At 42.5% G+C, this 17533-nt stretch overlaps 1 protein-coding gene across 3 annotated transcripts in view; it reads left to right on the forward strand.

Annotated features, from left to right (window-relative positions):
• Window positions 1-17533, forward strand: part of DPP6 (dipeptidyl peptidase like 6) — a 1510443-nt gene that overhangs the window by 1417242 nt on the left and 75668 nt on the right. For all 3 annotated transcript variants that reach the window (XM_075315434.1, XM_075315436.1, XM_075315435.1), the window contains exons 13-15: window positions 9967-10074; window positions 11825-11916; window positions 17478-17525. In XM_075315434.1, the coding sequence (XP_075171549.1) occupies window positions 9967-10074; window positions 11825-11916; window positions 17478-17525 (248 nt within the window). The remainder of the gene's footprint in view (window positions 1-9966; window positions 10075-11824; window positions 11917-17477; window positions 17526-17533) is intronic.

Here is a 17533-nt window from a genome sequence, read left to right on the forward strand (position 1 = left end):
AAAACATTTCCTTGACAGGATACACAATGTTGCACCTAACAGTGTCCTGATGAAGGTTTTGAATAAATAAGAGTTGTTCTGAAGCATTAAAGGGAACCTGTCACCAGATTTGGTGACTATGAGCTGTGTCCACCACCACTGGCCTCATTTATACAGCACAGCACCTCCTCTTTCGGCCATCTTTGTCCTGGTTCTTCTGAAGCCGGGGTGTATGACGCGTCCTACCTCATGCACACGTTCCAGCATTGAGGTCCTGCGCAGGCGCACTAAAATTCTTTGATCTGCCCTGCTAAGGGCAGATCAAAGTATTGTAGTGCACCTGCACAGGCCTGGAAATGCCGGCACGTGTGCATGACGTAGGACGCGTCATACACCCCTGCTTCAGAAGAAGAAGGACTAAGATGGCCGAAAGAGGAGGTGCTGGATCCGGAGAACAGAGCCACCCAATTGACCGGTCTGCACCGTACTGACCGTTTAAATGACTATTATAAAGTGATTTTTACATTCTACACAGCGGCCTGGACTCTTATATACAGCATGTTAGAATGCTGTATATAAGAGCCCACTGGTGGTGGCCGCAGCTTATAGTCACCAAATCTGATGACAGGTTCCCTTTAAAGTATGATCTGATGTCACGTTTCATGAGAAAACACGAGTGCCCAGTAAAGACGACACTGGTCTAAATTGTGCCATAGCCTCAGCGTATTAGTCTTATTTATATGATTTGAAGTATGATTGCGATATATCTTTGGTAGTGCAGTGCTATTTTTTTTTTCACTAAAGCAAAATCGTTTTTTGTCATTGAGGTTAAAGGAGTTGAAGAGAGAAAGAGATATGGCACTGCAGTTATTTAGTGTTTTCCCTCATCACAGTGCTGGATTCACGTCTACACCGTTCAATACTGCTGTATAATCTAATGTTATGGGCTCTAGTTTTTAATAAAAAAATTCAATACATTATGATGGGATAGAATATGTAGAATATCATAAATGTGAGTACGCCCCTCTCATTTTTGTAAATATTTTATTATAGCTTTTCTTGGGACGACACTAGAGATATGACACTTTGATACAATGTCTTTCTACTCCTCACCTGGTTGCCACCACACACGCTTGACACCATCTGAACCAAATAAGTTTATCTTGGTCTAATAAGACCACAGGACATGGTTCCAGTAATCCATGTCCATAGTCTGCTCGTTTTCAGCTAACTGTTTACAGGCTTTTTTTGTGCATCATTTTAAGAAGAGGCTTCCTTCTGGAACGACAGACACGCAGACCAATGTGATGTAATGTGCGGCGTATGGTCTGAGCACTAACAGGTGGACCATGTAACCTCTGCACAATGCTGGCAGCGCTACATATATTTTGAAAAGACAACCTCTGGATATCACACTGAGCACGTGCACTCAACCTCTTTGGTTGACCATGGCGAAGCCTGTTCTGAGTGGAACCTGTCTTGTTATGCTGTATGGTCTTTGTCACCGTACTGCAGCTCAGTTTCAAGCTGTTGGCAATCTTCTTATAGCCTTGGCCATCATTATGTAGTGCAATAATTCATTTTTTCAGATCCTCAGAGAAAATATTGCCATGAGGGGCTATGTTCCACTGACCAGTGTGAGAATGTGTGAGCGATAACACCAAATTTAATACACCTGCTCCCCATTCACAACTGAGACTTTGTAACACGAATGAGTCACATGGCAGTGGGGAGGGAAAATGGCTAATTGGGCACAATTTACATATTATATCATGAAAATACCATTTCAAAATAATAAATAAAAATATGTAATATATATATATATATATATAGATATATATATCTATATATCTATATATATATATATATATAGATATATATAGATATCTATATATATCTATATATATATATATATATATATACAGTGCACCCCTGCAATTCTGCCAGATAATACTCAGTTTTTTCTTGAAATGATTGCAATCACAAATTCTCTGGTATTATTATCTTCATTTATTTTACTTGCAATGAAAAAACACAAAGGAGAATAAAACAAAAATCAAATCATTGATCATTTCACACAAAACTCCAAAAATGGGCCAGACAAAAGTATTGGCACCCTTAGCCTAATACTTGGCTGCACAACCTTTAGCCAAAATAACTGCAAACAACCGCTTCTGGTAACCATCAATGAGTTTCTTACAATGCTCTGCTGGAATTTTAGACCATTCTTCTTTGTCAAACTGCTCCAGGTCCCTGAGATTTGAAGGGTGCCTTCTCCAAACTGCCATTTTGAGATCTCTCCACAGGTGTTCTATGGGATTCAGGTCTGGACTCATTGCTGACCACTTTAGTAGTCTCCAGTGCTTTCTCTCAAACCATTTTCTAGTGCTTTTTGAAGTGTGTTTTGGGTCATTGTCCTGCTGGAAGGACCATGACCTCTGAGGAAGACCCAGCTTTCTCACACTGGGCCCTACATTATGCTGCAAAATTTGTTGGTAGTCTTCAGACTTCATAATGCCATGCACACGGTCAAGCAATCCGGTGCCAGAGGCAGCAAAGCAACCCCAAAACATCAGGGAACCTCCGCCATGTTTGACTGTAGGGACCGTGTTCTTTTCTTTGAATGCCTCTTTTTTTTCCTGTAAATTCTGTTGATGGCTTTTCCCAAAAAGCTCTACTTTTGTCTCATCTGACCAGAGAACATTCTTCCAAAACGTTTTAGGCTTTCTCAGGTAAGTTTTGGCAAACTCCAGCCTGGCTTTTTTATGTCTCGGGGTAAGAAGTGGGGTCTTCCTGGGTATCCTACCATACAGCCCCTTTTCATTCAGATGCCGACGGATAGTACGGGTTGACACTGTTGTACTCTCGGACTGCAGGGCAGCTTAAACTTGTTTGGATGTTAGTCAAGGTTCTTTATCCACCATCCGCACAATCTTGCGTTGAAATCTCTCGTCAATTTTTCTTTTCCTTCCACATCTAGGGAGGTTAGCCACAGTGCCATGGGCTTTAAACTTCTTGATGACACTGCGCCCCGTAGACACAGGAACTTTCAGGTCTTTGGAGATGGACCTGTAGCCTTCACATTGCTCATGCTTCCTCACAATTTGGATTCTCAAGTCCTCAGACAGTTCTTTGGTCTTCTTTCTTTTCTCCATGCTCAATGTGGTACAAACAAGGACACAGGACAGAGGTTGAGTCAACTTTAATCCATGTCAACTGGCTGCAAGTGTGATTTAGTTATTGCCAAAACCTGTTAGGTGCCACATGTAAGTTACAGGTGCTGTTAATTACACAAATTAGAGAAGCATCACATGATTTTTTAAACAGTGCCAATACTTTTGTCCACCCCCTTTTTATGTTTGGTGTGGAATTATATCCAATTTGGCTTTATGACAATTTTTTTCATTGAAGACAAATTAACTGAAGATAATAATACCAAAGAATTTGTGATTGCAATCATTTTCAAGAAGAAACTGAAGTATTATCTGACAGAACTGCAGGGGTGCCAATACTTTTGGCCAGCACTGTACATATATATATATATATATATATATATATATATACATATACATACATACATGTATGTATGTATATATACACACTATATAAATATATGTGTTTGTGTGTGTATATGTATGAAGCTACATGACATACATGATTGTTTTTTTCTTTTTCTATTTATGGGACAGATTATATTCTATATGATGGGGACATTTGCAGTAGAAATCAAAATTGACTAATCAGATTAGTTACATACCCAATCACTAAAATTCAGTTTGAATGCCCAGTCCTTTAACCATAGCGGTCGCTTCATCGTATGTCAAGGATATTTAACAATTAATCTATAGTTGAAAGATATAGCTTCAATTAGTTGAATTCATGTGAATTCATTATGAATTATTATGCTCACAGATATGATACTGTAAATTAATATTTCTCAAATTCTAATTACTTTACACTAATCCAAGGAAAAACTAATTTGAACATAATGAGCTTCAATTTTATATATACATTTTGGTGCTGGAATAATGAATTACTATTAGATCAAGTGTCAGTTACTTGAAATTGTAAATGTAAAAGAAATGTCATAAACTGTATGGGGTGTGACCAGATTTCTCAGTACAAACTGCATACTTTATTAAATGGGCAAGTTAAACCTGATGAGGCTGGTTGTACTTTACTTTCAAAATCCCTGTCAGAATGGCTATTTCATCATGATATGATTAGCTGATGATAGACACAAGGTATCACTCCAATGCAGCTCCTGATTGACGTGCTCCACCAAGGGGCTGGTAGGTGCAACACAAGATGGGAGGAAGGGATGAGACAGACAAGGGTAAATAAACAGCAATGGTACAATACACACCAAACTACAGGAAGGAGTAAACAGAAAGGATTATTGAGGCAAACCAACAGCGAAAAAAGGACGGGAAGACATCAAACAAACTTCCAAGCAGCTATTTCCAGATATAGCTAATTAATAAACTCTTTTGTTCGCAGCTCACAGCTCCGCACCAGGACCAATGTATAGCAAGCTATGAATGGCAACTACGCAAGCTGAGAAGTGAATACTTATTGCAGAAGGGAGTGGAAAAATCAGAACAGCTAAGATACCCAAAGGCATAAATGCTAAGGAAACAAAGGAAAATCTGCACAGTTAACTGGAAAACAAAGCAGGTTCAACTGATGCAAGTATGTGTAACCATGCGCTGTAATCATCTGACACTTGAAATAGAGGAGATCACTTTGTCGAGATACCCTTGTGACACCTTCATTATAAGTGAACAACAGCACACAGTCTGATAAGAGACACATCACTGACTTCTGTTTTATAACTCCAATCTCAAGCTGTTCTCAGATTACATACCAAAAACCTGCTGACAGATTCCTTTTAAATCATTCATCAATGTTTAAAAGTATCATGATCTAAGAGTTATAAAATTATATTGTCAAAATGATTACATTGATCCAAAAGTGAACCTGTCAGATGCAATATGCACCCAGAACCACGAGTAGTTCTGGGTGTATATTGCTAATCCCTGCCTAACCGTCCCTGTATACACTAGCATAGATAAAGGGATATTTAGAAAAAGTATTGAGCAAGGGGACTAGTCCCAAAATCATTGCTTCCCTTGCTAGTCGCCCCTCATTAGCATGTTAGCACGCCACTCTGAAATGTGCAGTGTCAGAGGATGGTCTCACTCACCTCGCCTATTTCATCATGATATGAAATTAATATTTTATGAGTCCAGCTCTAAAGTTAGAGAGCTCGCAAGTGCAAGTATATTCCAGGGACAATCACACCGCTTGACTGACAACTGCAACTTGTAGGGAGAAGTGAGATTTCAGCAGCAGCAAAGAGGAGGTACACTGAGAAGCTGTCAATCAAGCTAGGTGGGTGGAGACTTAGCAGCAGGGAGGGGGGACACTGCTGTTTGGCTAGTTAAGTGAAGATTCAGTAACAGCAAGGAGGAAGTGCACTGAGGCGGTGCTAATCAGGCTAAGTGGGTAGAGACTGAAACTCCGGATCATGCGCACTGATCCGAAATGCACCATCGGGCGGCGAGGTGAGTGAGACCATCCTCTGACACTGCACATTTCAGAGTGGCGTGCTAACATGCTAATGAGGGGCGACTAGCAAGGGAAGCAATGATTTTGGGACTAGTCCCCTTGCTCAATACTTTTTCTAAATATCCCTTTATCTATGCTAGTGTATACAGGGACGGTTAGGCAGGGATTAGCAATATACACCCAGAACTACTCGTGGTTCTGGGTGCATATTGCATCTGACAGGTTCACTTTTGGATCAATGTAATCATTTTGACAATATAATTTTATAACTCTTAGATCATGATACTTTTAAACATTGATGAATGATTTAAAAGGAATCTGTCAGCAGGTTTTTGGTATGTAATCTGAGAACAGCTTGAGATTGGAGTTATAAAACAGAAGTCAGTGATGTGTCTCTTATCAGACTGTGTGCTGTTGTTCACTTATAATGAAGGTGTCACAAGGGTATCTCGACAAAGTGATCTCCTCTATTTCAAGTGTCAGATGATTACAGCGCATGGTTACACATACTTGCATCAGTTGAACCTGCTTTGTTTTCCAGTTAACTGTGCAGATTTTCCTTTGTTTCCTTAGCATTTATGCCTTTGGGTATCTTAGCTGTTCTGATTTTTCCACTCCCTTCTGCAATAAGTATTCACTTCTCAGCTTGCGTAGTTGCCATTCATAGCTTGCTATACATTGGTCCTGGTGCGGAGCTGTGAGCTGCGAACAAAAGAGTTTATTAATTAGCTATATCTGGAAATAGCTGCTTGGAAGTTTGTTTGGTGTCTTCCCGTCCTTTTTTCGCTGTTGGTTTGCCTCAATAATCCTTTCTGTTTACTCCTTCCTGTAGTTTGGTGTGTATTGTACCATTGCTGTTTATTTACCCTTGTCTGTCTCATCCCTTCCTCCCATCTTGTGTTGCACCTACCAGCCCCTTGGTGGAGCACGTCAATCAGGAGCTGCATTGGAGTGATACCTTGTGTCTATCATCAGCTAAGTCCAACCTCACCATCATAGGCTCTGGTAAAGAATGGCTAGACCCAAAAGGGGGCTTTACACGCTGCGATATCGTTAGTGAATTATCGTCGGGATCACGGTGTTTGTGACGCACATCCGGCTTCATTAATGAGATTGCAGTGTGTGATACCTACGAGCGACCTTAAACGATCGCAAAAGAGGTCAAAATCGTTTGCTGTGGAGAGGTCGTCCTGAAACCAAAAATCATCTGCTTATTGGCGATGTTGTTCATCGTTCCTGCCGCACCACACATCGTGTGACACCGCAGCAGGAGCGATGAACATCTCCTTACCTGCATCCAGCCGGCAATGCGGAACGAAGGAGGTGGGCGAGATGTTACGTCCCGCTCATCTCCACCCCTCCGCTTCTATTGGACACCTGCCGTGTGATGTCGCTGTGGCGTCGCACGAACAGCCCCCTTAGAAAGGAGCGGTTTGCCGGCTAGAGCGACGTTGCAGGGCAGGTAAGTCCGTGTGACGGGGACTAACGAGGTTGTGCGCCACGGGCAGCGATTTGCCCGTGTTACACAACTGACGGGGGCGGGTACGATCGATTGTGATCTCGCTAGCGAGATCACAGCGTGTAAAGTACCCTTTAGTCAAGCTCCTTCAGTGAAAGTCTGGTTCTGGGAGCAATGGGTCTAGGTTCCTCTCTCCCCTTCATCTTGTAGTGTGACATAAGGTTTTAGCGCTCGTTGATTATCACTTCTATAACTAGCAGGTACATAAGCCTGTGACAAACCATGCCCCCTCCTGTGATAAGCAGCTCACTGTCTATAGACATTATACATAGAAAGCTTGGGGTGGGCGGGGTTAGCTTTCTGAGATTGGCTTCATCCTATAGCTAAGAACTCTGATTATGTCACAACTGCTGCACCCAGTAAACTAAGTGATACATCTTTGGAGTCAGAGTCTCTTTTCCTACATTATGCCGCTCTCAGATGAGGTAGAAAAAAACCTGGTGACAGATTCCTTTTAGCAGAGCAGCTGCCAGCAACATTATATTGAGAAGAGAGTGCTCTGCAGAACTAACGTAATTGGCAAGTGTGGTATCTTTTTGCACTGGTAAACCATGCCACGCCAAACTAAGTATTTTCTGTGATCCAGTGCATTAGGATCAACTCCTACTGTATGTGATAAATAGAGTCCATTGAGGATGAGCGATAGAGGCCACTCCCTGATGACCATAGGACATTGGTATTTGTAGATTAAAGTCAATTATCTGGAGGGTGAAATATATTGTTAAAATGTCCTGTGATCTAGTCTCTTTTTCCTGAAAATGTTAGGTAATTGGTGCCGAGGGACCACTTTAATGACTCAACATTCCCATGAATCTACGTATGATGGGGCTTGTATGACATTACCCAGTGGTTGGAAGCTCTATGCAGTCAAAATAATCACATGGCTGTCATTAAAGGGAACCTGTCATGTTGTTTTGTTTGTTTCTTTTATATTAAAAAGACCCCAATGTGTTTTACATGATGCAGGGTGCACCATTAACATGTTTGTTTGTTTTTGTTTTTTGTTTTTTTTTTTTAAAAAAAGAAATTTCAATGTATTTAACTTTTTTAATTTTAGGTGAAGGCAGTTAACATCTTAGGGTTCAGTCATAGGGGCGGCACTTTTGCTGGGATCAGTCACTTGTCAGTCAAGCTCAGAAATGATTATTTTTTTAACTTGGTAACACCTCCTGCATTGTAATTCATTATATCACAGGTCCTTCACAAAACACTTCTCTGTTGAGCTCCGCCCATTACAGGCACATGATTGTGACATCACACAGGTCCTTCCACCACTTTTAACAATGCTGAGCTTTGGAGCTCAGCAGAAGAGAAATGTTGTGCAGGACCTGTGTGATGTCACGATCATGTGACTGATTGATTGCTCTCCGTGAGACAAACAAAATTATAATCTTGTACAGTAGTTCTGATACCTTTTAATGGTTAACTAAAATAAAATAAATGATGTTACACAGCAAGCTGTCCAGACTTCTCAGGTCTCTTCATCAAGCATGGCATAACAAAGTATGTGAAAAAACACAAATATATACACAGACAGAGCAGAGGCATGGTATAGTAAAAGGGCATTTAAATAAACAAACATTGAGCTTAGAGAGTGAATCCTTGATTAGCTTTGATTAGTGGTGTAAAAGTTTTAGTGTCCCAATATCCATGTAGCATCAGAGGTCTGGTGCCCTCAGTCTCTGGAGCAGACCCCTCAGATTCTGTAGTGGGTCATAAATCCTCCGGACAGGATGAGCACTGTGTGGACAGAATCAAACATTGTAATGAATTTGTATTCCAAGACCGTTCGATGGTTCTGTGATCTGAAGTTGCCTTTTAATATGACAACTTTCATGTGGTTTATGTTGTGCCTTGAAGCAGAGAAATGTTTGGACACAGGTAAATGGGTTTTTTGTCTGTAATTGTGTGATGGTGAGATCTCATCCTTTCTCTCAGTCTCTGTCCTGTTTCTCCAACATAAAAACCCCCAATAGGACATATAGTGCACAGGATTAAGTACACCACATATGATCATGTGACTGTAATGGGCGGAGCTCAGCAGAGAAGTGTTTTGTGAAGTACCTGTGATATAATGAATTACAATGCAGGGGGTATTACCAAGTTCAAAAAATAATCATGTCTGAGCTTGACTGACAAGTGACTGATCCCAGCAAAAGTGACGTCCTATGATTGAACCCTAAGGTGTTAACTGCCTTCACCTAAGTATTTAAATTCTTTTATTACTATAGATACATTGATTTTATTTATTTATTTTTTAAAAAAACATGATAGTGATGCACATTCCATCATGTTGTAAAACACATTGGGGCGGTTTAATATCAAAAACGAAAGGACAGGTTCCCTTTAATTTCTCTTTTCATAACAACCTGTGTTATGTCTCTAAAAGATGGACCCTGCATAAAAAATATAATATAAAATTTCCAACAAAACCTGGAACTTTGCATAGTAGAAATTATTTATTCATTTACGTCCACAAATAAAATTTTGACAGAATACGGGTGAATTATTCATGTTTTCGTCACTGATAATTGCCATTGTGACTTTCCTTTTTGTGGTTTTATTATAACAAAATACTAGTTTTATGTGTCATGTGTAGGAGTGTGTTTTCTATATGAATTTGTCACTTTTTGGCCAATTAGAATTTCTCTGAAGCTTTTGCAGGATCCAGTTCTTAGTAATCTTGATTTGACAGGACTTACAGTTTTTGTTGCAGCTTCATATTACCGGCATGGCATCATTAGTCTGGGAGAAATGAGACTACAGTATGGGTAATAACAGTTAACACTGCTCAATTGTTTTTTTCATACAGCTCTGCTTCAAGTGTTTAGCTGAGCCATTAGACTATTGATTTTTGCCTCATGAATGCTAACACTTCTATCTTGTCTGTTTTCCAGAATGAGCAGCCAATCTTCTCGAAGGACGGAAGAAAGTTCTTCTTTGTGAGAGCAATTCCACAGTTAGGTCGCGGGAAATTTCACCATATTGCTGTTTCTTCATCACAAGTAAGTCACTGCTATGCAATACTGCTCAAGAAATGGCTAGCAACTAAAGATATGTTCCTTATGATACCAAAAGAGCTGTTGCTTGCTATTGCAGGCATTTAATAAGTGTCACGGGGTGTAATATGATAACTTGGAGGAAGGGCCACCTACTGTAGACTGGCCCTCAGACTGTTCCGTACATACAGTATGATGGTCTAACAGTTCCCCACACACAGTATGATGGTCCGACACTTCCCCACACACAGCATGATGGTCCGACAGTTCCCCACACACAGTATGATGGTCTAACAGTTCCCCACACACAGTATGATGGTCCGACAGTTCCCCACACACATCATGATGGTCCGACAGTTCTCCACACACAGTATGATGGTCAGACAGTTCCCCACACACAGTATGATGGTCCGACAGTTCCCCACACACAGCATGATGGTCCGACAGTTCCCCACAAACAGCATGATGGTCCGACAGTTCCCCACACACAGTATGATGGTCAGACAGTTCCCCACACACAGTATGATGGCCCAACAGTTCCCCACACACAGTATGATGGTCCGACAGTTCCCCACACACAGTATGATGGTCTGACAGTTCCCCACACACAGTATGATGGTCAGACAGTTCCCCACACACAGTATGATGGTCAGACAGTTCCCCACACACAGTATGATGGTCCGACAGTTCCCCACACACAGTATGATGGTCTGACAGTTCCCCACACACAGTATGATGGTTTGACAGTTCCCCACACACAGCATAATGGTCCGACAGTTCCCCACAAACAGCATGATGGTCCAACAGTTCCCCACACACAGTATGATGGTCAGACAGTTCCCCACACACAGTATGATGGTCTGACAGTTCCCCACACACAGTATGATGGTCAGACAGTTCCCCACACACAGTATGATGGTCAGACAGTTCCCCACACACAGTATGATGGTCCGACAGTTCCCCACACACAGTATGATGGTCTGACAGTTCCCCACACACAGTATGATGGTCTGACAGTTCCCCACACACAGCATAATGGTCCGACAGTTCCCCACAAACAGCATGATGGTCCAACAGTTCCCCACACACAGTATGATGGTCAGACAGTTCCCCACACACTGTATGATGGTCCGACAGTTCCCCACACACAGTATGATGGTCAGACAGTTCACCACACACAGTATGATGGTCAGACAGTTCACCACACACAGTATGATGGTCAGACAGTTCACCACACACAGTATGATGGCCCAACAGTTCCCCACACACAGTATGATGGATTGACAGTTCCCCACACACAGTACTGTATGATGGTCCGATATTTTCCCACACACAATATGATGGCCCAACAGTTCCCCACAAACAGTATGATGGTCCAACAGATCCCCACACACAGTATGATGGTCCAACAGTTCCCCAAACACAGTATGATGGCCCGACAGTTCCTCCCACACATTACGATGGTCCGACAGTTCCCCACAGACAGTATGATGGCCCGACAGTTCCGCACACACAGAATGATGGCACAATTGTTCCCCACATACAGAATGATGCCCCCCAGTCTCCCTCACACAATATAATGCCCCATGTAGAAAAGTTGTCCCAGTTGTACACACCATAATGTTGTAGATCTTTTATAGTTTGTGTATTTAGATACAAAGACAAAGTTATAGCCTCAGTCTTCATGCATACACAGGTCTAACAATTGTTGATTCAAAATGTTTGTTTCATTTTAAACTTTCCATTTATCTTATAGGCTAACAACAGTAATGACAATTTACAGTCTATTACCTCAGGAGATTGGGATGTTACCGAGATTCTTGCATATGATGAAAAGAATCAAAAAATGTAAGTAGCTTTTATAAAGCATATAACCCTCACATTACTTTTATAAATGGAACAAGAAGCCCGTGTATCTGTAATGGCTACAAAAAAGTTAAGACGTAAATATTGAGACACATTAACTCACTAGAATTCACAAAATGTCTCTCCATACATAAATGTTGAAAATTCATATGGTATTTTATTTTCGTTTTTTGTAACAAAGTTCTGCATCATTTATGACAATAAGAGGGCGTCATTTAGAAACTAATGAATAAAGTAATGTTGTTTATCCATAGTGACCATACTAAATATGATACCAAAAGAGTCCACTGTATTATACATTTTTTAGGTAGCACTTAATTATAAAAAATACATAAAGCAGATTATAGACCACAGACCATGAAATGGCTGTTACAGAACTTTGTCCGACTCCTGCTTAAAGAAGCCATTGGGCATAGTGGAAGCCGTGTCATTGCTGGAGGTGGGCTCATAATAAAATGGCCTTCTTCTCTTTAGGAGTTGATAATATAGTCACATCTTACTTCCACTGTCTACAGCAGTTTATCAGCTATACTGTGATGTACTGCAAAGGCCGAGCTCCTTCACTGACAAACTACTGTGGCGCCCCTGAGGCTCAGTCGCCACAGGGTATTGCATCTCACTTAAGGTGCAGTACTCATCCCGAGTAAGGAAGAGGTTAACCACTGGTTATCACTTACACAACACACACAGCTCAGGTGCTTGCCCAGCTTAGTAGCAAGACACTGGAACTGGGCTAAAGGTAGTCACCATAACAATGGGTTTTTCCCAGCCACCAGTGAGTCATCAGGAAGGTGGGAGCATCACAGGGAAAGTGAGAGAACACACAGTTTTTACCTTGGAATAGTCTGATACACAGAAGAAGTAGGGTCGCTGAGGGATGTGCTGCATTGCTCCCCTCACAGGGACTGACCGGGAGGAGTGATTCAGAGCCTCCCGGGACCGACTGAGAGAGTGACATAATAGTCTGAGACTCAGAACAACGGGGTCACTGTGGAGAGTGCTTCAGAGCTTCCACAGTTAGGACCGGGCAGACTGGAAGGAGCACGGGACGACAGGGGAGGAGCTGGCTGACCGGGAGCTCCTGTGGGATGAAGGAGAAACACGGTTGCTGAGGGGAGAGCTTCATTGCTCCCTTGGAACCGGCACAGTGCAGGGTGCAGAGACCTAGGCCAGAACATACTCTATGTTGGACCACCAGAATCTGCCGGACAGGGAGTTTCCATGTCCCTCTGGTCACACCAAGATCCCGGAGCACAGTGGCACATAGGATCCAGAGTCATGATTACAGTCAGGCCCCACAGTGGATCCGCACCACCTACACAAGGGACAGGAACTCTAACACTAAACAGGGGTCCCTAAGTACTTCAGGTTACGGGGATCCACACTAAAATGCGCAAGGAGGAAGGGCCCACAGACTACCGCACCGGTTCTGTCCTTTGACTTACCCGGGATTGGCTGGAGTCCATCACAGCGGAGACCGGTGCCTCTGGGCAGCCCACGAACTATGAGTAAAAGACCTGGAACCACAACTTCTGTGTCATTCCTTCATTGCCGGCGCCGTCACCCTGCATTTCGGTGCCAACGGCCACTGCTACCTCCATCACCCTCCCTGGGGCCTAGCTTCACCTGCGGGAAGCTGAACTATCCTAGCTGCGACACCATCCGCCCCAGAGGATAGTGACCGCAGCGGCGGCTAATTCCTGGCCGCATACCATAGGTGGCATCTCGAGACAACTCCTTCATCCCCATCATCCCATCCACCATCCATTCCCCTTTTTGTGGACACCTCGGGGTCACAAAACCGTGCAGGGCCACCTATGATAACCCCCTGACCCTCACCGGCATGGTGATGAGTATCCCCCAGACCCCGTGAGATGCTCTACTACTTCTATTGTCTAGTCTACATTGAGCAAACGATCATTATGCAGAAAACCGGCCATGGGGAAAGTGACTGAGTATTTGTGACCACCAGTACTAAGCTCGATAGGGAGACTCGCGTCTTATTAAAAACAATCTTAAAGAGGTTGTCCACTATTTTAACATTGATGGCCTATCCTTAGGATAGGCTATCAATGTCTGATCAGCCGGGCTTCAACACCTTGCTCCCCCACCAATCAGCTGTTTTCAGTGCCAGAGGTGACAGCAGGCAGGCGAAATCCTCCGTTCCGTAGCTGCCCATCAACTGATAGTGGACGCAGCCGTGTACTGCACAACATCCGCCTCCTATTGATTTGAATGGGAGGCAGATGTGCAGTACCCGGCTGTGGCCAGAATCAGAAGACTGGACAGCTCCAGAACTAAGCATTTCCGCCTGCCTGCTGCTGCTGCCGGGATAGGGAACAGCTGATCAGCAGGGTTGCCAGGTGTCGGACCCCGGACAATCAGACGTTGATAACGTGGCCATCAATGTAGAAGTAGAGGACAACCTCTTTAAAAGACTATGTGATGCTATACTAGGGTCTGATATAGCATTGGTACAACCTGTGCAGCTATTGAGGAGCTATTGGAGACCAAAAGGCCCTAATATTGTTCTTGCACAGGGGCTCTTTTCTGTATATGTCTGTCAGTGTGCTTCATATTTATTTAGTTAATATATTTTTCAAGGTAAACGCCTTTTAGGGGTACTTTGCACACTGCGACATTGCTAGCCGATTGTAGCGATGCCGAGCGCGATAGTCCCTGCCCCCGTCGCAGATGCGATATCTTGTGATAGCTGCCGTAGTGAACATTATCGCTACGGCAGCTTCACACGCACTTACCTGCCCTGCGAAGTCGCTCTGACCAGCGACCCGCCTCCTTCCTAAGGGGGCGGGTCGTTCGGCGTCACAGCGACGTCACACGGCAGATGGCCAATAGAAGCAGAGGGGCGGAGATGAGCGGGACGTAAACATCCCGCCCACCTCCTTCCTTCCTCATTGCAGGCGGGACGCAGGTAGGAGATGTTCCTCGCTCCTGCGGCTTCACACAGCGATGTGTGCTGCCGCAGGAACGAGGAACAACATCGTACCTGTCGCTGCAGCGAAATTATGGAAATGACCGACACTACACAGATCACCTATTTTTGACGCTTTTGCGATTGTTTATCGGTGCTTCTAGGCTTTACACGTTGCGATGAAGTTACCAGCCCCGGATGTGCGTCACTTTTGATTTGACCCCGACGATATCGCAGTAGCGATGTCGCAACGTGCAAAGTACCCCTAAGTTTGACTTATCTATCTGTCATAATTGTTAGCTGTCCCACTATCAGCAGAGTTTGCTGATAAAAAGTAAACTACATAGAGAAAACCTAAGGGCTTGTTGACATTTAGCATCCATCTCCATGAACAATGTAGGTTATGTTCAGAAAACTAAAGCATGAATTATGTGTGTTCTGGTGCATATTTTTTCATTGCAGTTTTTGATGCATTTATTTTTGTGCTAAGCCATTTTAATCTCGGTGGTGGAAAAAAACTTCAGTAAAAAATACTGAAAAAAATTTACCTTGCAGTATTTAAAAAAAAAAAAAAAAAAAAAAAACAAATGCACTAGAGGCAAATAAAAACACAAAGTGTGAATGAGATTTTAGATCATCATTTTTCCGTTACTGTAAAACTCTAAAACTCTGTGTTTTTGCCAAAGAATTAACACGTGTAAAAAATGCTCTTAGTGAACAAGCCCTAACTATCTATTGACATTAGCTGTTTTTCAAAATAATCAAAGGCAATGTAGTACGGTATTTTAACCAGCCTGATCCTTTGCCCCCTCCAGATCTGGCAGCCACTCATCTATCTTTACCATTGGTAATAATCATGAACATTAGCCAATTGATTTCTTCTAATCAATTGTAAAGGTACATGGAGTTTTCTACAAAACAAATAGAAATTATTTATTTTAGTAATATAATAAGCCCAATTTAAAAATATTGTCGGAGGTACACTAAAAATTTAAAATTGAAAGGTTATTTTGGAATTGAAGGCCTCAATATGGTAAAATTCCCTGGTCACTTTTCTTGGCCTCCAAATAAGTCAGCATTGTTACTAATGATTAAACCTCCGAACTTCGTTAAAGACGTTGTCCCCCCTGTTTTCATTCCACTTTTCACCCTAGAAAGATAAATAAGCCAATACTCACCTCCGGTGCGGCCGTGGTTCCAGCAATGTCTGAAGTCGATTACCTGGGGCCCACGTGACATTGTGAGCTCTGTGACCAATCAGCGCCCGGCACCTGTATCCCTGCCCTCGGACATTTGAGCAGGAACTTAGTGCAGCACTCAAATCCTGCTCAAATATCTGAAGGTGGGGATACAGATGCCTCGTACTGATTGGTCCCGGGGCTCGCGTGTCATAACTATGTCACATGGGCCCTGGGAACGCAACTTCAGACTTTGCTGAAACCGCGACCGTGTCAGAGGTGAGTATAAGTTTATTTTTCGAACAAGAGGAATGAGTAGGGGATGTCCAAGGCCGGTCACTACTCCTATTGATTAGAACGGGAGGTGGATGTGCAGTACCCGGCTGTGGCCACTATCAGAAGATATAGCAACACCGGAACTGAGCATTTCTGGTTACCCTCTGCCACCACCAGGATCGAAAACAACTGATTGACAGGGTGTCGGACGCCGGCTGATCAGACATTGATGACCTACCCTGAGGATAGGTCATCAATGTAAAAGTAGTGGAAAACCCCTTTAAGAGAAAGTTATCCAAAAGTTGCTAATATAAACTGAATTCCTAAAAGACTAATAACATTTGTTCAACCCGATAGAAGATGTCAACTGTTGCAAGTCCTGTCATTTCTCGCCACAGTGAAACATAATAAAATGCGCTTTTCCTCAGTTTCCAGTTGCTACACAAAGAAGGCGTTTTGTGTGTTGGGTCACAGATCTCTGACTCTTGAGGTCTGACAATCATTGAGGATTCACAAAGGTTTCAATAAGAGACTGTGAATCTTTTCATCAATCTCAGCTTCCCACGTCGTTTCAGGAGGAAGCTTCTCTCCGTGCCTGTTGTTGTCAGAGGAGAAAAAAAAATATTAAAAAATTTCTGGGTCACTTTACGAGGAAGCAATGATTTTGTCAGCTTCACAATGGGCACGATTTGTTAAGTGAGAATGAACTCACCGGATTGCGGAAACACCCGGCTGTACTTGACAATTTGTCATCTTACACCTCTAATTATTCTGCCTCATTCTATATGACATGATTCATGTGTCCTAAAATTTAGGTGAAAGAAATTAAAATGGTGATCAGTGAAGACTAATGATCAGCAAAAAAAATAATCAAAAAGAGAGAATGTATTTTTCATGCTGCATTAAATAATCTTCTTTATATAAAGGCGATTTCAGATCAAACATGGACATTGTTTCTAAAGAAACCGGATTAATGATTTGGGACCAAGAGAGGAAAGGAAAATAGTTCAAAGTCACCGCAGTTTCCCCTTCAGCGTTTTAGGCTTTAATTATTTTTTTTCCTCTATGACTATAACTACCTGCTGGTACTTTGTATCTTTTATGTGAGACGTATATTCTCTATTCCCTGTTTAATCTGTGTTTTTAATTTCATGTAGCTACTTTCTCAGCACGGAAGACTCCCCTACGCGCAGACAGTTATACAGGTAAATAG

Source organism: Anomaloglossus baeobatrachus, chromosome 6 (assembly GCF_048569485.1).
Source record: "Anomaloglossus baeobatrachus isolate aAnoBae1 chromosome 6, aAnoBae1.hap1, whole genome shotgun sequence".
Taxonomy (NCBI): Eukaryota; Metazoa; Chordata; class Amphibia; order Anura; family Aromobatidae; genus Anomaloglossus; species Anomaloglossus baeobatrachus.